This window comes from Zingiber officinale, chromosome 4B (genome assembly GCF_018446385.1).
Source record: "Zingiber officinale cultivar Zhangliang chromosome 4B, Zo_v1.1, whole genome shotgun sequence".
Lineage (NCBI taxonomy): Eukaryota > Viridiplantae > Streptophyta > Magnoliopsida > Zingiberales > Zingiberaceae > Zingiber > Zingiber officinale.
The window spans coordinates 138,539,837-138,564,913 of NC_055993.1; the positions used below are offsets into that span (position 1 = coordinate 138,539,837).

A 25,077-nucleotide genomic window follows, 5' to 3' on the forward strand; every position below is an offset into this window, starting at 1 on the left:
TATTCTTTTTTACATTGTATCATATCATGCTATGATTCTATGTCCTATGCAATTAGAAACAATGCCTAACTTGCAGTTTATCATCAGTTTATGCTCAGTTCATGTATATCGCACTTTGCAAGCCACAAAATCACGAAGCAGATGCGGGGAACTAAATTGCTGCTGCCGATCTCTGATGCTCGAGTAATCGTATTGCGTTAAGTTAGCAACGCCGACGATTGGAGCAGCTACATTGCAAATATCCTGGCCTTGCACTCCGACGAAGCTTGGATGGTTGTCGCAGTTCTGTAGTCCCAGTGTCAAAGACACCTGGTTGCCGGTGTCGTAGCTACTCAATTCCTCCATCTGGTAGGCCTCAAACCTGCCACTCGCATCGTCATTGTGGAGAAGCACATCTCTTAGAAAGCTAGAGTCATCTCTCATTGTCTCAGTCTTGAGGTTCACACAATTGTTTTCAGCAGCAGCCTCAGGTTGATAAGCTGGACCAGCCTTTGTCGCGTCAATTGTCGAGTTCATATTGGAAGTCGATGAGTTCGTTAAACCGTTGTTTTGTAAATCTCGGTGCGGGTTTTCTGAGGATTGAACATCTTCCTGACCTTTGTGCAGGTTTTCTGAGGAAGAGTTTGAGTTCATCTCGGTGTCACCGATCTCCTCCTTGTACATGTCCTCAACCATTGGCTTCCAAAGGCGGACGCGCGCATTTATGAACCAATTGGAAATCTATCGAGATAATCTCATACTGAGGAAACTGAATTCGATGAAACAGTAGTTTGGATCCCAAAAGAAGCATACCTGACCCCTTGACAAACCTGTTTGCCGCGCAAGCATTAGCTTTTCGGTATTGCTGGGGTAGCTGAAAGAAATCATGTAAACAGAAAATTTAAAATTAAAACCGAGCTAAGATGGCGAATACACGATAATACATGAACATAATAAGTAGCCCGGATTTACGGGTGAAGGAAATGCTCGAAAAGCCAAGCACGGAGTATCGAAACTGAAGAATCAGGCAACCCTCTTTGTGTCCTCCAAGAATGCTGTTGCATCAAACCAAATTGCTGCAAGGCCTTCTGTTGCCTTAATTGCTGATCGATATACCGTAGGCGAGACATTCCACTGCTCTTGCCGCCTGAATTGTCTTGCTCCCCGAGACTTCTCTTAGCCATTTGAATCTGACTACTGATTGCATCCCTCAGACATCGAAAATGACTAGAAATAGTCTGAAGGGCAACTGTTGTGTAAGGTTTTGCAGCACCAGGACCGGCTAAGACATCGAAGGATGACACGACCGTCTGCATCTGGTTGAAATACTCCTTATATCGTGTATCGACCTATAACCAAAGAATAGATAAGCTCCGAACAATGGCATCTTATGTCAATCTTAATTGATTACACAATTTAGCTTAAACATCCATTATGTTTCATATGGAACTTAAGAACAACTCAATTGTTTAGTAATTTGGGTGTAGCCAAGTATTCGATATCATCTATCTGATGAATGTGTACCTATGAATCATATACCATATATGCTTAGAGTTATCCTTCAATTTTTGTTGAGGAACATACAACAAACATTTCCTCTCCATATTCCTCGAATTAACGATCATATTACCGTTCTATTGAATGTTTATAGTCCTACCTTTGTGTAGTATGCATCAAATCTATAGCTTTCTGAAACAAAATTTACACTAACTAATGTAAAGATGTATCAATTAGATGTGATAATGAATTTTTAGTCCAATTTAGTATAGTAGTACTTGCAATCTATTTCAAAGTACAATTTTCAAATAGGATACACACCTCATGCAATATCGATAATAATCTGGTCACTTTGTTCTGAAGATCCTGCCTCTCGGAGGGTGAGAGTTCAGTAGATGAATCGACGACCGCTGAATCTGAAGGATCCGACGACATTCCTTTGTCTTTTGATCCTGCATTGAATTCCTTACTCCAAATTGTTCTAGTTTGAAGGCTTTGACTCTTCTCTGATTTTGGCTTCATAGTCCTCTGGGCACTAACGACTTCTTGGAGCAATTCTTGTGCTACATTCAGATACTTAGAAGTTGCTATTACGCAACCGAGATTCGGAGGATTGTACTTGGAGCTAGTAGCATTTAAAGTTTCATTTTGATAGTTTTCATCCCTGCAAGGCCCATCATTGCCCGAAGTTCTTCGATGAGGCTCTAAGCAAGAGCTACTTGAACAAGTAGGGTCATAGTGATGAAGGAGAGGAAGAAGTGGAATTCGCGTGCCAAGGCTAAGCGACAATCCCTGACTCGATACGGTTGAAACATCTGGTTGCTGCAAGGACAAGTTCTGGCCAATTATCATGTCTAACTGTCGACTATGGAGAAAATCCTCCTCACCATCTGTTTGCACAAACAATTCTTGACATTTTCCATCCTTACAAGGATTATGCACATGCTTACTAACATGGAAGGAGATCATATTAGTATTCCTCATAGTAGAGCCCTGTGGTATAGGAAGCTCGACGGTGTTAACATGCGGTTTGATGTTTCCGACCGCAAATGCATCTGAATTTGCACCAGAAGAAGCATAGCCATCATAGAGCAGGTTAGCAAGTGCCGATGTTTCAGAGTACCGAGAGGTTTCAAGCTCCCTAACATAAAGATTTGGCATGTTGTCCATTTTCTTTAGTGAGTTCGGTTTGTTCGATTTCAATCAAGTGAAGACCTTCTGAAACAGAGGGCTTCTAGGCTATTGAGAGCACTTGGGCACAATGGTAGCCTTCATATTCACACAAGTTCAACTGAAAAAAAAATAGCAGACAAAATTATAGCCTCAAAGGCAAGCAACCTGATCATTGTCACCTAACAAGCTAAAGCCAGAAACTATGAACAATTGGTCCTTTCGAAGATTAAAACTTTAGGTTTAGTTCACAGAATCTTGAAGTTGCTTCAAGGGATTACCATGTTTTAGATGTGGAAATCTAGATAAAAACATTTTTTTTTTAAAAAAAAAAAAAAAAAACCCCTTTGAAGCTCTTCACTATTGAAACAATCATCTACTCACAAAATCCCAACAGATTGATGTAGAAAAGAAATTATTCAGAGAAAGCAACAACAATCTCTTACTTTTGCAAATTCCTTGTTCCCTTCAACTCAAACTCCAATGTTCTTCTGGAAATCATAATACTCGTTTACATCCAATCCCTTTTAAGTAAGTTTCCAGAGATTAATAAAAAGGTTTCCTTACAGAAAACTAAGTCCCAAAATCATATAGAATAGAGCAGAAAGTCAAACACTGATAAAGAGATGTCATAGAAGAGCAAATAAAAACTGATGAGAAAAAGACATCCTTGAACAAATATCAAGGGATGAACAATAAATATATCACAAGATATGATTTTATATATATATAGATATAGATATCTTTGTCAAGGTCAGAACAAGATGTTGCTTGGTCAGATTAAAGAAGAAAGAAAGAAATAGAAAAATAATAATAAGAAGAAGAACAAAAAGAAGAGGTGTAGAAAACAGAGAGCTTGTGAGTTTGCCTTTGAACCTACCACTTAGGGAACAAGAAAGAGGCTTCAATTGAATGCCTAAACTTTATTTTCCTCTTCCACTTTTCTGCTGCTTGTTCTATCAAGTCAGCTGCAGCAGCAGCAGCAGCAGCAGAAGAAGAAGAAGGAGAAGAAGAAGATAAAACCATCCCTCTCTCCTGAGTGAGTTTAAAGGCATCACCTTTCGCCTCAAGAAGCTGTGGATTCTTCACTGTGCCTCGATCACTGCTGCAGCTCGCCTATGCCATTGCTAACCACCAGTTGGTCGACCTAATGCTTTGTCTTCTCCTCCCTGCTCAGCGTCCATGGCCCGCTAATGGCTGGCCTAAGCGTAGGAGATAACACAGTCGTTTGACATTTGCAGCACGCCATGGAAATTAAAAAAGAAAACTGGACAATTTCTCAATAATATTTTAATATTTTTATTCTATTACTTAAATCCTTTCTCTCTTTGATTTTGCTAAAAGATAATTAAGCTATTAATTAGAGTGTTGGGTTGTACAATATCTTATTAAATGCTTGCTAATCATGGTGATTAGGCAAGTGTAAGCATTGCTGTCGCCATAGAATTTGATTACTCTTTCTTGTCAGTGAGTTTTCACATATAATATTTATACTCATGATCTCAAATATTAATATACACACAAAAGAATTGAAAGGCAACTTGAAAAAAAAATTGAAAAGATTTAATTAGATTAATTGAATTATAATGAAAGAAATAATTGATAAAGTCGCCGGCTTTCGGAAGGCAAATCAATGTGCAATTTTTTTATTTATTAAATTTCCACCTTAATTTTTAACAGGCCTTCTGACTACGGCAAGTTCTGTATTAATTGATTGATTGATAAATAAATAAATTAGAAGAAAATAAAATAAATTAGTATTTTTTTTTATATTTCCACAGGTTTCCTGGATATGAACGATCTTCGAAGGGAAAATTTGTACGCAGGTCCAGTAACAAATATAATTTTATATGTAGTCTTCATTGGAATAAATCTTTATTTCTACTTCCTAATTAAATATATTTATCTAATTATCTCTGATATTTTAAGTATAAAAAGTCTAAAAATAAATATAATTCCTTTTAAATTCAGTACATTAAATTAGAATCTAATATATTTTCTATCAAATTGAGCACGATTTTTTTTTCACCTCAATTGATTTTCTTTAAATGGTACTCGATGGAAAATATATTAGATTTTCTTTAAATGGTACTGAATTTAGGAGGAATTATATTAAGTAAAAAAAAAAACGTACTCAATTTAATAGAAAATATACTTAATTCTAGTTTAAAGTACTGAAATTAATAGGAATTATACTCATTTTTAGACTATTTATATCTAAAAAATATGAAGGATAATTTTAATAGAAAATATACTCGAATATACTAGATTTTCTTTAAATAATACTCAATTGGATAGAAAATATACTAGATTTTCTTTAAATAATACTTAATTGGATAGAAAATATACTAGATTTTTTTAAAATAGTATTGAATTTAGGAGAAATTATATTAAAATAGGAAAAAAAATATATGCTTAATTTAATAGAAAATATACTGGATTCTAGTGTAAAGGACTGAATTTAAGAGGAATTATACTCATTTTTGGATTTTTTGTACCTAAAAAATTTGAGGGGTAATTAGGTCATAATATTTGAATGAGGGAGTTGAAGCAAATAAAATTTTACATGAAAAGAATGGAAATAAAATTTTTTATAAATAAAAATTCTATGTAAAATTTAAATTGTGATTAAAGATTTTTTTCTATTTTATTCATCTTCCAAAATGAACTTAAATTATTTAAATTATTAATATTTTTCTTGAGATGGAAATTAGTGACTATTCATCCTTTTTCTATTGCACCACATCCATATCTCTCTGGAACTTTCATTTCATTGAGACTGTTGACTTTGCCACTTCAAACTTTTGAACAGTTGGAGACATTTGTCATTGATTGATTGATTGATTAATCTGGAGGATTGTTGTGTTAGATTTGCATGACTAGGTTCAGCAGTAGCATTTGGAACTATCCTGAAAAGATTGATGGAACACAATTCCAACCAAACTTTTTCGTACCTCCTCAGTTTGAGATAATTCACAAATCTAAGAAAAAGAGAGAAAGAAAGAGGCTGAGTCGGTGTCAGTCTGCCATTTGTAATGGCATCTCCATAGGAACTGCAGCTACTTTGAGGAGAGAGGCCAATAATTGAGCAACGGCAGGCTGCGGCTGCTCCTCTCGACTTCTTGTCCTTTTTGTTCTTCCTTTCCTTTACTTTCCTCTGCTTTCCTTTCCTCTTATCTTCTCTGTTGGCAATCAACAGTGGTTGCGACTGCAGAAGGAAATGAAATGAAATGAAATGAGTAGTTAAGAGCAGCCTGTGACTTGTCTCTGGTAGGGCAAGCAAATAATCTGAGCATCCCAATGGGGTGGGCCGAGTTGGCTGATCTGCCTACAATAAATGGGGTTCAGAGATAACTCAATAATTGAGCCTCTTCTTTCTTCATCTTTGAGCAGTTGAGGAGGAAATACTATTTTATACATTTCGTTTGCCAAGAAATCTGTAAAATGATAGCATTTACCAACATGTTTAGAGCTGTGTGATGAATTTCACATATTGAACTAGTCCCGTCAGTGAATTTCACATCTTTGAGCAGTAAGCAGCTGCTATTATTCCTGTGCTCTCTTTGATTCTCCTCTCTAACTCTGGCCTCAAATGCCTTATAAGCCCCTGCACCTGCCATGTCGCAGGCTTGCAGCATCACCCAGAGCACAGACTGTGTGTCCTTCTATTTGCTTTGTAACTTCCTGCAACATATCAATCTCCTCTAGCTTAGGTTAGCATTCCCCACCTTCAACCTCTCCGTGACCACCACAGCCATCCAGTCCCCTCCCGGCTGTCCACAACTTATCAACTCCATACCACATGAGATATTGTCACCATAAGATATGAAGTTCGAATTTCGACAAAGTCGAGATAAATATCTCCCTTATGTGTTAGTCATTATTCCAAAGGCTAGTAGTTGTTCGTGATTTACTTCTTCTGTGTTGGTCCTGAGACGAATTGATAGGAATACTGAGAGTAAACATATTCAACTTTTACCACCAATAAAAAGGAGATTTCGTTTGTTTTGTTCAAGGCTCTCAATTAATGTGATCTCTTCACCACATATATAAACTCCAGCTTCAAAATGTAGATATGGTCTCATCCCAAGACGACTTACCCTCATCTATTTGTCATTGTCTTGTGGACATGTTGAATCAGTAGGCAGAGGACAATGCACAGTCATCACTGGGTTACACTGTAAATTTATATCGTAGATTGATTTTCTCACATAGCTAATCTTTTATTTTGATTTAAACTTTATTCTGATTCAATCTCTTTAGGATCATCAAAAAGTAATAAGTTAATTACTAAAATAGTATTGCATTAGAGGTGTTGAACCTTACGAAACGACATATTCGCCGAGATCAGGCGCCGGTTGGCTTTCCTTGATGAACTCCGTCGTCGTCGTCTGCCTCAACCCCGTCGCCCTGCCAATGATAGGAGGTAAATTGGGAAGTTATAAATGGTATGGATTTTTTTTTCTCGAGTTTATGGAAATCCGAACCTTTATCATATAGTAACAACTCTACCTTATACTAATCAACTCAATCCTATCCCACAAACTATTGTTTCATGCCATAGTTGTTATGCAATGTATCGTATCGTACCATAAGAGCATCTCCAATGTAAGCTTTTTAAAAGATTTATAAAATTAAAAAAAAAATCAACAAAAAAATTCTAATAAGTATGGAGATAAGTTTTTAGATTTTTAGCTTTAACAGCATATTTGATTTTTCAAATCTATTTTTTTCTTACCATTAATCAGAAAAAATAATATTTGACTTTTTAAAACTAGTAAATATTTTATTTAATAGTTAAACTACACCTCTTTCTTTTAAAAATAAATATATTTGATAAGTTAAAAAAATATAAATAAATATAATTAAATTAAAATTCATAAATTTATTAAATATTAAATAAATATTATAAATTAAATTATAAATTATAAATTCATTAATTTATTAATTAAAAATTATAAATAAATTAAATTAAAGATGAAAACTAATTAAAATATTAAGTAAAAATTATATAGAGATATTAAATGAAAACATAATAAATAAAGATATATGAATTATAATGTAGGATCCATAAAAAAATTGTATAGAAGTTTTTTTTTGATTGTGGAGAGAATAGAATTTTTTTTATTTTTGATATGATATTGATATGACATATTAAAAACTACAACAAAGTTTATGAAAAAATTTAACTATTAAAGATGTCCTAAGTAGTATGATAATCCACAAAATTTGTATTTACGAGGTGATGTTTTGATTTCATAGAATCCCACTGCAATAACAATACAATGTATGCTCTTATAGGCCAGACCAGCTTGGGACAGGTTGGCGGGGGCGCTAGGGACGAACATATTCACCTTTTGCCACAATTGCATGCCAAACCAGCCTCGTACAAATATTACCACCAGGGCACCACAACAACAAATAATAAGCTTTATTGCATTAAATCGGATTGACTATATAAATCCTTTGATCATTTGACTTTATCTTCTAATATTATAATATCATCTATACTTAAATAAATTTTATCTTATTTTATTATTACTAATTAATTTTTTTATCTTTCTTTTCCTCTTTTAATATACATATTTGTCATAGTTTCACATTTCCTAACTCGAATATTTATTGATTGTCTAACAACATATTTGTATCATCTTAAACGTATCTTTCAGAGTTTTTTTCTTGATTTTCTCTCTAATACTTTTATTTCTTATTATATCAATTCTCGTATGTCCATATATTCACCTTAATATCCTTATCTCTGTAACTCTCAACTTCTACTCATATGCTTGAGTCATAGCCCAATATTCAACAACATATAACATAACAGCTCTAGTCATTTTAATTTATAAAACTTTCCTTTAAATTTTAGAAGTATTCTATGATCACATAAAATACTCGATGATCTCTTCTATTTTAATCATCTTACTTATATTCTATGTAAGATATTTCTCTCAATCCCTCCGTCATTTTATAAAAGTGATCCTAAATACTTAAATCTCTCAATTTCAAACAATTTATCATCTCCTATCTTAATAATTGTCTCATTCCATCTAATATTGCTAAACTTAAATTCTATATATTTTATCTTTACTATACTAAGTCTAAAACATTTCACTTCTAGTGTTCTCCGCCAAAATTCTAATTTAGCATTTACTCTTTCATGTGTCTTATATACCAAAACAATATCATCTGCAAATAACATATACCATGATATTGTATTTTGAATGTGTCTAATAAATTCTTCCATAATTAATATAAAAAGATAGAGATTTAAAGTTGATCTATGTAATTCTATCTTTACTGTAAATACTTTTAATCCGCCTGAAGTCTTAACTTGATCGTTACATCCTCATACATATTATTAATTAGTTTAATATATGTTACACCGATACCTCTTTTTTAAAAAAATTCTTTGTATAATTTCTCTTGAGATTCTATCATAAATTTTTTATAAGTTAATGAATATTATGTGTTTCAATTAATTGCATGAGAAGATGTATAACTACTATTGTTGACCTTCTAGACATGAATCTAAATTGATTTTCGATCACCATGGTCTCTTTCTTTAATTTTTCTATTACTCTTTCTTAAAATTTCATAGTATGACCCATTAGTCCAACGATTCTTTTTATTGTACATCCAATTTAAATTTTGTTCTACTTTTGAAGTTTAAATTCTATGATAAAAATTTAAATTTCTATACTCATTTGAACTACTTAAATTATCTAAGTTAAATTGATCATCTAAATCTTTATTAAAAAATTGATGAAAATAATCTTTCTACCGCTCCTTTATTTTTTCATTATTTACTTAGTACCTCTATTATATTCATCTTTAATACATTTTCTTTAAATAAGATATATTGCCTTCCTTTATATCATTTTAGCTATTTAATAAATATCCCTTTCCCCTTTTCTTGTATCTAATTTTCGCTATAACTATTTAAAATTTTCATTATTTGTTTCATTCATTACTTTCTTAACGTCTTTTTTGACTATTATTTTTTTAAATAATTTTTCTTATTTTTACAAATATATAATTCCTTATAAACGGTCCATTTTTTCCTTTATCATTTCTATTAAAAGTAAATAAATAAATACGTAGTTGCATTAACCTTGGAGAATAACACTACCCTTATCTTTGATTTAGATAGGAGCGTATCTTGATGGAGTCTTGAGTAATTGTGCCAATAAATTATCAGGTTACTTGGAGGCACAAAAGAAGCATTTTTGTCTCCAAAACCACACAAGTTTCTCATCGAATTCTTACCGATAGAATAACTTCAGCGTATCATGGAGATATTTAAAATAACAAGTGCCGAGAACCAGAATAGCTTCTTGATGCTTTATACATAATTGGTTCCGGTGTCCATATTAAGGGCATATAAGGCATCTTGTTAGGCTCTGTTACAAGCTTCAGCAATGTGATGACAACACATTGGGAAAATTAATAACAATGCAATCACCTGTTGCCTCCATTTCTAATAACATTTCTGCATAAATCAACATAAGTTAATTATCAAATAGATAGTTGAAAATTGACTTGTAAGAATCATTCCATCAGATAAATCAAATGAATAATCAAGGTTTTCAAAATCTAATTGCACTCTTAGACATATACCTGATTGCCCCCCAAATCACCAAGAGTCCATCAACCCTGAGTGTATCCAAAAAACAAGATTGTCAAAATCTGACTATCCACCCCGCAAGTGATCATCAACTATTGTAACTCATTTAGAGTGTCAAAATATATTTGTTTCCACAAAACATTTCAGTGAAAGAAAAAGATGAATCATCACATTTCTTGATGCCACTCTTTCCCATTCTACATTTCTTATAATTATCTGACTCAAACTGACAACTTCACATCTGTTGAGCAAAAACCTGAACAATTGTTGCTCCATTCAGGTGGAGGTCCATTATCTTCCAACTGTATAAGTTGTATCAAAAATGGATGCAAACAGCGAGCACAATTGATGACTCCAAAATGGTGAGAGGCACACATATCCCCTTGATCATTGCCGCCTTATTGAATCAAGAAAATGCAGCTGTTTCTGCAGAAAAGGAACTAATCTATAAAGAATAGATACAAGGATCACCTTTTTCTTTTCAGTGAGACTGGATCCTTGATATTTTTGTGGCACTGAAGATGGGGATTATGGGAACCTGAACTCGAAATGCATCAGCATTTCCGAGTCATTGCTAAAGCATACTCACAAAGAATTGACCTTTACAAAACAGTAGGCATCCAGGTATTCTGACATTCTGGTTTATCCTTTACAACCTTTGAAGATATTCTCGCATAAATGGCCCTGAGAACATTACTTCCACATCTAGAATTATCGCAATTGCTTATCAGTGAAGAATTATTAATTCACAGTCTCGAAGAACAGAACTTGTGGCTGCAGATGCCCCCTTTTACATGTGGTAATAACATCTTCCCAACCGCCAATCACCTGCACAAATTAACTTAAACCATTTAAAGATTCAATATGCTGAGGGAAAAAGAACAAACCTTCAAGTTACCTTTACAGTTTGGTCATCATACATGACCCATTGATCATGTTCATATGCAAAGCAGTGATAGTGTTGCCCATAGTAACAAACCTGATGAGTGAACAAATTTCAGAATTCAGATAATCGGTAACATAGTCTAGCTACAAGTAGGGAAGTATGAAACAGCTCAAAACATGATATGTAAAAAGGTGGGGAAAATGTAGTGAGTTAGTTTTGGCTCTTAACAGAAGTATGAGATGCTTCAGAATTTGACAAATCATCAGATCCTTCAACAAACATTCAAACAGCTTAGTTACAAAGCTGAGCAAAAACAAAACACATGAGCCTTTACCAAGTGCTAAAGACGTTTAAGTATAAAAGCACAGGATAGCCAGACATAACAAATACAGAGTAACCAAGCTGATCTTTCCACAAAAAGAAAAGATATTGGGATCAACAGTGAAACATCAATTTTGCATCCTTGTTTGCTAACTCATAGGCTATTCTTAATTTATCAACTTGTCCGTTATAACAAACCATACATGCTAAAGCTGGCAATTCTCAAAGTTCAAGTTCATCTTGGCATCTAGCTGTCATCATGAGATTTTGTGAGCAATAAATAAACAATACATGTCAAAATAAGTTGTTAGCTTCGCTCCTAGATATTTCTTTGATGTCTCAATGAAAATTTAACAAAATTACTAGTCTGATAGATCTGTTGTCTTAATTCTAAAAAAAAAAGAAATTTCATGGGCAACCGCCAACCGGTAACATCACAAATGGTATATGATCTTTGGGAAATTGTCTCTTCCTAAACATTATGGCAATCCAAAGATTAAAGATCTACACTTTTATAAACATGCTTATCTGTGCTAAAAGATGATGCTCACCATGCATCCTTATTCTCAAAGCTAAACGGAAATTGGATCCCAGGCCATGCTGTCATTCACTGTCTAACAAGGATAATTAATCTTGGAAACTCACTCAATCTTTCATACCATCTTTGAACAGTACAATGAGTGGCAAGACATTAGGCTTCTGCTCTGACTCTGATATTGTTAAATGCACTCTTTCAATAAAAAATATGATATGTGCACCTCAATTATCTGAGATTGGCTATATGGACCTTTTCTTGTCCTCAAGCTTTACAAGGGTACATCATTAGTAATCCCAACCGCCAAGGTTAATTAAATCCACATTCAATCATTCTTTGATCGCAGTGATTAATCACTCTTGTGAACAAATATGCACATCTATCTTTAACTATTTTCTCGTCCTTCCCAGAAGCTCCATCCATCTCAAAGTTTTGATCTCAGCTTTCAGCTAAACATGATTCCCTTGGTACCATTGCTTAGTGTACTTTCCTTTGTTTGGCTGATAATATGCTAGAGAGAAACACTGAGATTCCTTCAAGCTTGATAACTTGTTTGTCCTATTGATTGGGACATTGTTAAAAAGACTACTCCCATCTCATCTGATGATAAATTTTGGACCTGGAAATCTAGGTTGGGTTAAATACAACAGGCTGCTTATACCCCACCACACCATCAGTTCTCCCAGAAACCCACCACACAGGATTCGCAACCTGTCAAGGACTAGAATCTAGCAAGCTTGCTATAGATTGTTGCCACAGTATATGAGAACAACCAATGCTAATATTTTATATTTTCTATGGTGTGTTCTAACTGAGATTGTGTTTTTTTTGTAGGATGCCTATTCATACTTTCCCCTAAGTATGAACATGTACAGCAAATTATGTTGAGAATTTTTAATAATGGGAGAGTAGGAAAACCATTCTCGTACAGGAGACAAGGCCTGATGCTGGATAGGTGAAAAGAAATGGTTATAGCTCTTACTTGGTAGAATCTACATTTATTTCGTAAGATTCTTAAGGTCAATGATGTGATGGTGGATGCAAAACTCAGCTCAGAAAAAAGGCATTCAAGTTTTCACTCAAGCTTTTCACTAACAACTCTTTCTACTAGTGAAACAATAGGGAATTAACTACAGCAAGAAGAATCTAATTATGCCTCTCTAGCTGACACTTCCAAATATCACTGGACGCACTTTGGCAGATTCACAATATAATTAATCACAATTTGATGCCAATTTGTTCCTCTAAAAAATTCTGACCTAACAAAATATATCAGGATGGCAATTTTATATAAATGAGGTTGCAAACCAAGACATCAGTAAAATCTTGAGAATTTTGTGCTGAAATTGGCCTAAGGAATTGAACTTGCTGGTGGACTAAGATTTTTTTGGTGCCTTGTTCTCACTTCTTTCAATATGTTACTCTTAGCTAGTTGTTGTAGATTTTGTTATTCTATCTTGCAATATATATACCCTGATCCTATATCAGGCCAACCATCTAAAGGTACAAACATAAAAGTATGTCCAGAAAAAGGTTTCAACACACCCAAGGTACATGAAAGGTACTGCCACTACCTGAATTTTTCCTAATAATGATGTGGCCATCTGCTAACTAGAAATATATACACATATATAAGAAACAATAAAGATCAAATTGAAAATTTTGTAATATGTCACAGGGAAGGAAGTCATTGAACCACTTCAACAAACACAAACTGTATAGTATACTTGCACCATAATTCACCGAAGAGAAAGGCTTGCTAGAGATAAAAATGACAAAATGGTCGGTAAACAATAATGACTATACAAGAATAGTTTTAAGACTGAATATAGAATAAAGGTATGGATGAGCCATAAATTAAGTCACCGAGTTGCAAGTAATGACTTTGTTATCTTTTCATATTAATTCAACAAAAAACTATTTTGAAACGTTTAATCAAGAGATTAATAGTTTCATATCTATGAACATCATTCCATGAAGCAAAGTTAATCTGAATGTAGACAACTTAGGAAACTAATGCATGAAGGAAACAAGAAGCCAAAGTGATTTACCTACTTGTTACAGAGATACCAGAAAGAAATATGATTATCAGAGTTCAACTGGGAAGTTAATATTAAACTTTGACGTTTGTTTATGAATTCAACTGAGAAGTTAATATTAAACTTTGACGTTTGTTTATGAATTCAACTGAGAAGTTAATATTAAACTTTTACTTATTCAACTAGGAAGCTAATATTAACGGTGCTGTTTGTTTATTCAACTATGAGCATCCACATCAGATACCCTATTCAAAGATTTTACCTTAAATTTTGGATAGGGTAGCTAAAAAATCTTTACATCAGCTACCCTATCCATTCCCTAAAATATGCATTTATGAACAGTACTTCTCTAAATTTAGGAAATGGATTTGATTCCCTAAACATTATGGAGGAGAGAGAAGAAATAGGGAAGCTGATATATAATGTATTGAAAAGTGGATATCCAAATTTAATAAAGTAACTTTTTTATCCTAAATTATGCATTTTGGATAGGGAAGCTGGTGTGGATGCTCTAACAAGTTAATATTAAAGATTGATGTTTGTTTTCTCTATTAGAGACATCGATTCAACAATGCCTTAGCATCCATAAGTTATCACATATGACATAACAATTCAAGGACAGGATTATAAAACAAAAAGTTGGTTAATATTGTCTTTTTGAAAATACCACAATCAATGAAAATACAAGGCACTGGCTAACATACCATTGAAATCAGAGAATGTTCACTTCCTTTATCTATGCCGCAGTAGAGAACCCCAATATCAACATCAGTGGTAATTGCTGCCAAAGTTGCAGATATATCATCTGCACTTTCAGTTGTACTCTGCCATCCTAAAACTGCAATAGAATATTAATCAGTTAGGGTATATAGAACGATATCTGGTAAGCATTAAAAAAATTTAGAAAAATCAGCAACCTATACCTCTGCCAAATGTGAAAAAAAAGAAAATAGAGGTAACATTTCAGATTTTTTTTTTAAAAAAAAATGAACCAGATCAGTGGTGAGAATGAAAAGGAAATAGGAGCTTTGTAATTTTGTTTATCAAAAAAAGATGAAAAAAAAAGGAAACAAATGGAGGATATGAATGTAAAAAGCAGATGAGATCTGTAAGTAAATAGAGGATAACCACTGAAAATATATCAATCATATGCAAACAGAGGATATTGCTAAAAGAAAATGTATATGGAACAGAAGAAACAAACAGGTTATGACACTAATAATAAAGTGTGTTTGTTCCTGTACAAAAGAATATTAAAATATGGTTGACTACTGGATATGATATATTAATACAAGTATGACATATCAACACAACTCCTTCACACCATGAAAGAGATGTGAATTACTTACTAACTTTAAAAAAAAAAGGAAAAAGAATAGGTACCAGCTGTGAAAACATGTGGCGGATGAGACAATATATGATTCACGTAATTTTGTTTTCCACAACCACCAGCTTCAACATCACATGATAATCGGTGATTCATTTCCACAGTCTTCAAAAGATCATCCAAAGAACTTTCTGGACACATAATCTGCAACAAAAGAATCATGACTTAAATGAATTTGCTGATGATGTCACAATTGTTTTATTGAATAGCCGTGGAAGGCAACATAACCCAAAAAACTTGTGAGACTTGCCTTTGCTGTTCGTAATGAATTTGCATTGATATTCTGAAAAAACGAAGTGTACTTTAGGTGTCTAGTCTGGGAATGGCAGTTGTAACAATTCATCTGTTCATCTATATTCATTCCAAAGAGTGTGTGTGCAATACACGAACTGTTTGTGCAATCCCATGATCCCTCTGAATTATTTTTTTGCAGCCCAGCATCATTATCCCCAGAATGAACCTTAAATGACTTATGCAAACAATCAAAAATTACTGACAAAACCTCAGATGCATCATTCATCTGTCCCTGTTAATGGATACAGAATCTTTTAGATTAACAGAATACCAAAATCTACATGACCTAAGATCTCATCAAAGGTCAGAGTAATTACTACTGCATAGAACAGCACATTCATGATATAATCACCTCTTGAAAGAATTTACTATCAGGATATAAGTTGCTCAAAGCAATTCTCAAAGAAGTAGGTGCAACAGCATCGCTTAGTCCACCTTCAGAAGCATTTCTCAAATCTGTAAATATATCATAAAGCGCACAGACAACACATGGATCTCCAACATGCCCGTGCACTGATGACTTTTTGAGGAACTCATCTCTGAAACGCCTTAAATGCCATAATGACTAAACCAGTAAAAAATCACAAACATCATTGGCATGAAGCATATTTTAAGAAAGTGGTATTTAATGAATCAACAAGTTATTCAATACTTTACCTGGATAATCACATTCAAGAAACAATTGTATTCACCAACTGCATTCCTGAGACCAGTGCCAAGGACTTCTTTCTGGCTTGAAATGCTCCCTGTTTCAGTAGCTGACACAACATAGTCATTGCCTTCTGTAATTTTCAAAAGCCAAAAGAATTACAAACTGAAGCTCCTGAGAAGGTAGAAATTCTTGAAAAATGAGATATCAATTGAATATTATCTCCATTAGATATTCAACATAGATAATTTCCATTGTCACTCAAAATGAATATAGAGAACATATGGATACTCTATAAATATGCAAATGAAAAAGGAAGAGAGCACAAGTTGCATGGTTACAAAAACCCTTCTGAAAATTAGCATAGTAATGATTGTATAAAAAAGTAAAAAATTGTAGTGAAAGGGATGGTACTATTTTGAATCTTGCTCTATCTCATTGTCTGACAATTGCTAATACTTTGCAAATATGAAATTTTCATATTTTTGGGATTCGAAACAATCATCTGTTACTCAGAATAGTGTACAAGTATTCAACACAGATATGAATCTTTCTAAAAAATTTTAAACATGATCGATGGGGATGTTGATTTCTGAGTCAAAGCATCAGTGTTTGATATGAATGATCAAAATTAAATTTGTTTGCCACACATGAAACAGCCTATCCTTATCTGAGTTGGCATAGTGTACTTAGGTACTGCTACGTGGACAGAATCCATAATCTAGGTATCATCCAGGTATCTTCTCTCATCTAGTACTTCTTGATCTAAAAATCTCAATGCTCTTAAGGTTTATCATGCACCATTGAACCTTTAAGATGGTCTAGTCAAATTTCCACATATATTCTAATTCAGTAGGAGGTTCCGGTAAGAATTGACAATAGCTATATTACAATTTAAAGTTGATAGAGTCAGAACCTTCTTCTGGAAGTCCTTTGTTCCTAATTTCTGTATGTTAAATTCTCTCAATAACAAAGTATAAATACTAGTTTTAAGACCACTACAAGAAGATAAAAGCAAAAATAATCCAGCAGGATTATAGAGGTATGGATCCAGAGTAGGTATAAAATTAATTTTATTGCTTAGTTGCACTATGATATAGGAATAAATTATTGTTTCTTATAACATTACATTAGGTATTGGGACATGAATGTCAAGACAAATTACATCTCAGAAAGTCTTAGAAAATTATAATACTATAATGTTAGAATTATTAAATTATTGATTATTTATTTCCTCTTATGTTTTATATATTAGTATTACATCACAAATTACTCGCACCAAGCATATAATATAGTCGAAGATGCATCTATCGTACCTCCAAACCAAAGTAGAACTGGAAAAACAACCTAACTGTGACTTCTGAAGATAAGTGAGGATAAAACAAGACATCTCTTTCAACAATTCATGTTTATAATAAGGAAATGAAAAGGAATAAAATGAACAAAACATACCCAAGCTTTCGCGCACAGCTTGCTTAAGTTCTTCTTGGAACCTTTGTTCATCCACATCCTGAAATTGTCCTGCTGACCTCACTTCATTTTGTCCTGACCACAAGTAACAAGTAATAGTTTAGCACCAAATGTATTAATAGCAGCTTATGGTGTCCCAAGCACCTGGATTGTCTCCCTGGTCACTATTACTTTGAAGTTGATTTTAAATAAACATGCAAAATAAAGAGAACAAAAAAAAGCATTTGCCATATATCTTACATAAAAATGAATTTGCAAGATATTTACAGGAAAAAATATGAGCATGCTATAACAATGACCTCCATATTATACTTGATAAAGATATTGAACAGACATTCTATTAAAAATTCAACATTCCTACTAAACCAATTGTCAAATAAGTGATTCTATGTTTGATTCCCTTACTAATTTTGCCTATTTGGCATATTTGTAAAGCTTGTTAACATATATACAGTAAGTAAACTACTGTTGAGAAACAATATCTGACATTACAAGTACACTTGTTGGGCAGACATCCAAAGTAGCTCATAAGACTCCTAAGGAATCACTATGCACTTTGTCACAAAGCATTACTAACAGCCAATTAAAGCAATGATTGGGAACTAAACTTGCATATCAAATTTCATCAAGGTCAAGCTAAGCATGGCGCTACCTTGTAATAATTTAACATTAATAGCATCAGCAAATTATCATGGAAACAAACAAGAACCTTGGAAGCCATAGTACAATTAAAAACCAAAGAAAAACATATGATTATGTAATTCTCTTAGAATTAAAAAACAAATTTATAATTGTGAATAAAAGAGACCTGCAGCATTATCTTGAGTGTATAATTCATTTTGACATCGAGCAAGCAAACGATTTTCTTTAGAAAATGGAAAAGCTCTTTCATTCCCTTCAGGCAACTCTCTTGTAATATTATGCTTGGAAACCTGCTTAGCTTTTGATTGCTCCAAAGGAAGAAAACCATCATACAAAGTTCCTGCACTTCCTACAAGTGAAAACAGTATAAGATGACATAAAGCAAAAACTAGTCATCAAGATATTAAAAATGTAATTTTTCACACAAATATGCCCTCTTGCTCAAACAAGAACAAGAAATTACCTTGCTTGTGTTTTGTATGAGATTGGCTACTTGTCTTCTTAATCTTTTGAAAGCTATTACTATTGGAAAATGTCCTATTGGTTACAGATTTCTCTACTCCATTAACTTGCAAACCCACTTTTAAAGGGAAATCCTTATAGTCATCAAAAGCTTGCATTCTGTCAATACAATTTTCATTATATTTCTCACTGTTGTCGTTAATACTGCGCTGCTGTCCAACATCAATCTGGTCTGTTGTGCCAGACTTATTTCTTTGTTTGAATCTCATGTTAGGGTTGTCATAGTGCATGTTGGCTTCAAAAAAATGGAATTCACCAAATTCTGCACCTTCTACAAAAGTGGGTACGGTTTTATTTTGCAACCTAGAGTCATAATTCAAATTAGCCACTGAATTAACAACAAAGGCTCCATCAGTCTGATTGTTCAGATAAGCCACAGCATTGATTTTAGATTGTTCTGCAAAGTGTTTCTGCTTTGTCTCATCTTCAATCCTCCTTTGATACTCCAATGTCTCCTCAAGTTTCCTTTCTTCAGCCTCAAGTTCCACTCTAAGTTTAGACTCCTCTTCTTTCTGTGTCAGGTAATCACCACTTGATACAACAACATCATGCTCCAAGGTAACACCATATACAACAGACTCACTGTGGCAAGATGAGACACAACTTCACAGTTTAGCGAACAAATTAAAAAAAAAAAAAGCTAATTATTTGATAAAGTGGCATCTGATAGAACTCAATCAAAATAAAGGATCAAACTATCAAAAAATCTCATGCGGATGAGATTACTAAAAATGAATCCAAAACTGTAACATTAAATCTTCCACTAAGACTTTATATTATAGTAATTGTGTAACATGATCATACAAGGGAAATTTGATGTAAGTTATTCAAAAGATAATCTCTAGCTACTGGTGCAAGGAGATAACCTCTAACTATTAGTGCAAGGCCATAAATAATGGGAAGTGAGAGGTGTCAGGACACAACAAAAATTAAGAGAAAAAAAACACAGGTAATGTTGATTATGAATTATGAGTGGACAAGGGATGTGCTTACGATTGTTCAGTAGTATGCTGATGATCTGAGGATTGATCAATATAACCCACACTCTGACATCAAAAAAAGTAAGAGAGAGCATGTCGTCAAAAAAAAATCTTCACCGTGGCATACAGGAAATACAAGAAATTTAAGGAGACGAATTATGAAGACCTTTTGATCTTTACTTTTCCTGTAATCTTTATTCTTCTTCTTCTCCTTTGATTTCTCATGTGCATGCTTGGTATCATTTCCTTTGTTTGCATTCTTCTTAGCATCCTGTGCAAGCTCTGCTAGGAAGGCTTCTCTTGCAGCATCAGACTTTTCTCTAGCATCTCTGTCTACCAAATCCTCCAAATGAAACTATTAAAGACAAAAACAACAAGTTCAAATTAACCAACCACATTATAGAACCAAATATGTTGAGAGACATTTGCATAAAAGATGAAGTCAAATGAACGAACCCGAATAAAAGATTTTACAAGTGGCAAAATGACAGTACGATAATCCATGGCTGAAGCGGGTCCAAGCTTCACTTCTAATCGCTGCATGCCACTCACATTGTGCATGATCCTTGCATCAATCTTGTTAAGCTGCACGCAATAAGATATGGATGAAGTTCAAAGGATTGGAGATGGCAGTCTTATCAAAATGACCCGCAAACCTCTACAGAAAGTTGTTCCTTCTGCCTCTGAATTGCTATTCCTATACAAGTATCTGTTTGCTGCAAGTAATCATGCACCCTCCAATCATCACCTTCATCACAATTCAAATCACACATACGAGAACCGGCACTACATAAAGCCTCATCATACCCGAATTGTGATACATTCAAGACTTGTGCCTCCTTCAGAACATTAGAAATAACTTCCAATTCGAATCTGCAGCCATCCAGCATTTCATCATTCTCCCGCTCCATGAGTTCTTTTTGTCGCTTCCTCAAAATAGCCTCATAGCTTTGAGATGCCAACTTCACTCCTTGCTCCCTTCTTTTCAGTTCTTCAAAACAAAGGTTTTCAACAGCCTGCAAAGCCTCCTCATAACTCAAATGTTCACATTTCCGTTCACACAGACTTTGCAAGGGATAGAATTCTTTCTCGAGCATCTGAAGGATTTCCAAGCCTTGACAAGCTTTCTCTTCACGCATGTGAGTCCATGATGAGAGTTGTTCAGAGATGGAAGGACCAGCAAATAGCCATGGCAAAAAAATATTTGAATCAGGTATCCTGTTGACGGCCTCGTCAATGCCAGAATTCTCAAGATGGATATCCGGCTTCTTTCTGAAAAAACACCCATCCAAAGAAAGAGTACAGGAGTTAAAGCTCAGACTGACATCATCTGGGACTTCAGTACCCTGCTCATTGCTATCAGCATCACTGGCAGTAGTGTCCTTATCAGTGTATCTTCCTGACCCACAGGACTGTGAAAGCTCCTTCAAGAACTTCAGTATTTTCTCAAGGTGCAAAGCATCCAAGAAGAAGATACAAACAGGCGACTGATCAAGTGCATGGTTAAGCAATAATGATCCAGACTGAAATGCTTGGATCTCTTCAACAGCATATTGTATCACCTTATTCATATGACTTACTGACAGGCTCTTGTGTTTCACGAGTGTCTGAAACATGACTTGAATTCTTCCCAGAAGCTTGGTCCTTTCGGTATCATGCGACAATGGCCATCTGCGAGAGACATCAATAAGATCATTCATCTCACTGAAGTTCCCTTCTGAAGAAAAGTCATTAGGAATATCTTGCTCTGCAATCTCCCCATGCTGGGGTGAAGAGGAAGAATCAGAGTTCTCTTTAGCAGTCCAATACTCTGGTGAACACTCTTTGTCCTTGCAGCCACTATCGGAGTCTGCATCCTTGATTAATGATTGTTGCTTCGATTGTTCTTCCTTGAGCATCTTCACAGCAAGATCAGCATCAATGGGTTTCCAATTCCCATTAAGAAGCATCTCAATCCATTCTCCATCAACTTCCTGCGGCATTACAGACTGCAACTTGGTTGAGAGGCTACTTATATGCTCCAGAGCAGTGTGTTGGATGTGGGCATGGCAGTCAGTGAACTTCTCATCACAACGGCAACAAGCCCAGAACTTCCACATACCACTGGACTCCACAAATGCCAGTGCTTCATTCAGGATGTCCACTCCAAGGTTGTCCTTGGGCGATGAGGCAAAATGCATCTTGAGGTCTGGGATGTTTACGACTAGGAAATCCAACTGCCTCTCAAAACTCATCGAGTTCCAATATGCTCGGACAAGATCCATGCGATCATCAGAGGAAATGACCTTTTTGGAGTTCAATTTCCGGCGCTCTGCCAACCGGTGAGCACTGGATGAGGAGGTGGAAAAATCTGACCCAGGGCGGCCATCCTCCTCCTGGGAGGACACTGGAGAGTTGCTGGACTTCTGTTGGATAATGCGAGCAGCAGCAACACGGACCTCAATTTCCTTACGCCGCTCTTCTGGAGTTTTGGTGGCCTTCTTAATTTCATTGGGGCGGCGGGCTGTCTGCACCAACCGAACTTCCATGGGGTCCTCAGAGATATGGCGCATAGGGATCAACCGGAACCTCTCCTCCCCAGAAGCCCCGTTCCCAAGATTCTTCATCCAAGACGAGATAGAGGCAATGTTGGACTTCTGAATTAGAGCCCGTAGCTCCTGCCGGATGTGAGCGACCCGAGCCTCAGGCGTAGGCAGCTTCTGCTGGCTCTCATCCTGAAGGCTCTCCTTAGCAGGATCAACCGGGTCAGCAATGCTAAGGGCGCGCTCGCACTCCTGGACAACCTCCTCGTACCCGCATCCATCCGTAGCAGCATCAAACAGAAGACTAGCATAGAAGTGCGCGAACTCAATTGAGGTTGGCGACAGCGTGACAGCGCGGCGAGCAGAGTCGATGGCGGCACGGAGGTACCGCAGTTTCGCACCGGGGTCATCAAGCAGAGCCGCAAACTTCGCTGCCACAGTCCCGTGCACTCGGTGCAGCAGCGCAGAACCCTCGTGCCGCGCCGCAGCCTCCTTCATCAGCCTTAAGGCTTTAGTATGGTTCCCGCGGTGGAGGGTAGTAAGCGCCCGCTCGCACTCCACCTTAACGACAGCGGACTCAGCTGCATCGACGCTCCGTGGCCCGTCATCAGAGACAGGAGAGGACAAAGCCAGAGAAACATCAGCCACCACAGCGACCGAAGAATCTGGAGGATGGCGGGTAGGGCGCTGGCTAGGGTTTCGCTTCTTGTTGCCCATGACAAAACCAAAAGGAGCAGGAAGGAACGACGAGACGTGAAGGGATTACTATCTTCTTATTCCAGAAGCTCATCCACCGCACAACCGCCCAAATCTCCGACTCCGCCGCCGCCGACCCAACATCCGATGCCGTCGGCGGCGCCACCAGCGACGAGTGATCGATCGGCGTCCGTGATACTGGTGAAGTTAGTCGGAGAGTGAATCGAGTCTGATACAGATCGGATTGGGAAGATAGAGCGAGGACGGAGGAGCGGCGATCGATGTCGATTGATCGACGCAGAGAAGGGAAGAAGGAATGTTGGGGCGATGGGGAAGGGAAGGGCAGAGAGAGAGAGAGAGAGAGAGAGAGGTTGGTGGAGAGACGAGACTCGCCTCGCCTTCTATCGATGGAGCAGATGAAATGAGATCTGTGCTGACGGTGAGTTGCGCCGTCCGTTAGGTTCGGTTCATCGTAAGCAATGACGGCGATACATCGATTTGGTCGATCCAATACATACTTATGCTGGCATTTCAACCGGTCTGGTTCACCCAAGCGGTTCACTAATAATTTCATAAGAGCTCTCCTGTTTTAACCAATTTCTGTACCATCATTTTATTATTTTATTATTTTCATTAATATTATACAAATGCTCATGTAATTCATTATAGTGAATTGTAGGAGATATTTTGACAATATATATTTTTTTTAAGTGTAGACGGTAGGTTTCATCATTAATTTTTTTAATGTCCGAATCGATAATAAAAAAAATTATTGAACTTAATATAATAATAGTTAATAATGTTTAGGACAGGGCATGTATGTATTTATAATGATTAGATGATAGGAGCGAAAGATATATATATATATATATATATATATATATATATATATATATATATATATATATATATATATATATATATATATATATTTTGATATATATGGTATTACATAAAAATAACATAAAATATACCTCAAGTTCTTGATAGACTTGAATGATATCACTCGACAGATAAAAGCCCCCACGTGTGACTCCTCTAGTGGTATCCACGCGCACTAGATCATGAAGTTGACACGATCCGTTAGGTACTAACCTCTTGGATCGACAAAACCTTGGAAGCACTATCGATCTCTTCCGATAGAAGAAAACAAAGAAGAAGTTATTGAGGGAGAGATAGAGAGAACAAAATCTACTCTTGAATCTTTCTAAAGCTGGTTACTTATAGCTTTAAAGAACACGAAGAGTTAAGTTCTCAATAAATTCATTATTTATGAATTATGATCTTCATTAATTAGAAAGATAAAGAGTTATAGTCTCTATAAATTCTTCATTTATGAGTTTCATTATGATGACTATTCAACTTCTCCATTAATTATCATTATGATGACTTTTCAAATTCTTCATTAATCATCATGATTATGGCTATTTGAATTCTCTCTTCTTTGTATCAAATAAATCCATATTTGATCTTGATGTCGACTAACTTCCGATACTATTGTTCATGTCTACGTGCTATGCATGTGACCCTCTAGATTTTATACACGAAGGTAGTGTAAATCCATACACAGACTAAGGTAACCGTCTAACAACAGTTTTTAGCCGCCCAACGCGATAAAATTAATATCAGTCATAAACTATAAACCACCATAAACCGATTACTGTGTAATTCAATCTCTTCATCTAAGCCTACATCTCAATTAATTCGGTATATTATGCATCATTACCAAATTAATTGTTTTACTTGATTTCCAAGATATAATAGACTCATCTTAAATGATAAATCATTCCTCCCATGGTCATAGATTTCGAGTCACTAATATCTTTATCAAGTGACCAAGATGTTAATTCCTAATCCAAGA

The 25,077-nt window shown here is 35.4% G+C and overlaps 2 protein-coding genes across 6 annotated transcripts; both read right to left on the reverse strand.

Moving 5' to 3' along the window:
- Positions 1–22: 22 nt before the first annotated feature.
- LOC121977049 (BEL1-like homeodomain protein 7) lies at positions 23–3,869 on the reverse strand. Of its 3 annotated transcripts, none has more exons than XM_042529539.1 (5): positions 3,705–3,869; positions 1,798–2,767; positions 952–1,328; positions 793–853; positions 23–720 (listed from the first exon to the last, which is right to left on the reverse strand). In XM_042529539.1, exons 2-5 carry the CDS (start codon positions 2,644–2,646, stop codon positions 100–102), a joined length of 1,908 nt encoding a protein of 635 aa, XP_042385473.1. In that variant the 5' UTR covers positions 2,647–2,767; positions 3,705–3,869; the 3' UTR covers positions 23–99. The 3 variants fall into 3 exon arrangements, with proteins under 3 accessions (XP_042385473.1, XP_042385472.1, XP_042385474.1); XM_042529538.1 differs by lacking the exon at positions 3,705–3,869 and adding an exon at positions 3,527–3,692; XM_042529540.1 differs by lacking the exon at positions 3,705–3,869 and adding an exon at positions 3,093–3,330.
- A 6,486-nt stretch (positions 3,870–10,355) lies between these two features.
- Positions 10,356–23,623, reverse strand: LOC121977051. 3 transcript variants are annotated; one of them, XM_042529546.1, is made up of 15 exons: positions 20,806–20,887; positions 20,655–20,714; positions 20,455–20,583; positions 20,165–20,353; positions 20,012–20,064; positions 18,960–19,600; positions 18,663–18,845; positions 17,837–17,929; positions 16,393–16,517; positions 16,088–16,300; positions 15,692–15,967; positions 15,438–15,585; positions 14,759–14,892; positions 11,172–11,252; positions 10,356–11,101 (listed from the first exon to the last, which is right to left on the reverse strand). In XM_042529546.1, the coding sequence occupies exons 3-15, from the start codon at positions 20,557–20,559 to the stop codon at positions 11,015–11,017; spliced, it is 2,328 nt and encodes a 775-aa protein (XP_042385480.1). In that variant the 5' UTR covers positions 20,560–20,583; positions 20,655–20,714; positions 20,806–20,887; the 3' UTR covers positions 10,356–11,014. The 3 variants fall into 3 exon arrangements, with proteins under 3 accessions (XP_042385480.1, XP_042385479.1, XP_042385478.1); XM_042529545.1 differs by having other exon boundaries at positions 18,663–18,836; positions 20,655–23,623; XM_042529544.1 differs by having other exon boundaries at positions 20,655–23,622.
- Positions 23,624–25,077: the final 1,454 nt, after the last annotated feature.

Excerpts from the sequence above, each read along its gene's own strand:
- LOC121977051 (XM_042529544.1), bottom strand. The coding sequence starts at position 23,237 with ATGGGCAACAAGAAGCGAAACCCTAGCCAGCGCCCTACCCGCCATCCT. Across the intron at positions 18,846-18,959 it reads TCATACAAAACACAAGCAAG|GAAGTGCAGGAACTTTGTAT; the intron begins GTAATTTCTTGT and ends TTTCACTTGTAG. Across the intron at positions 15,586-15,691 it reads ATTCATTACGAACAGCAAAG|ATTATGTGTCCAGAAAGTTC; the intron begins GCAAGTCTCACA and ends CTTTTGTTGCAG.
- LOC121977049 (XM_042529539.1), bottom strand. The coding sequence starts at position 2,646 with ATGGACAACATGCCAAATCTTTATGTTAGGGAGCTTGAAACCTCTCGG. Across the intron at positions 854-951 it reads TTCGAGCATTTCCTTCACCC|CTACCCCAGCAATACCGAAA; the intron begins GTAAATCCGGGC and ends GATTTCTTTCAG. Across the intron at positions 721-792 it reads CAGGTTTGTCAAGGGGTCAG|ATTTCCAATTGGTTCATAAA; the intron begins GTATGCTTCTTT and ends TTATCTCGATAG.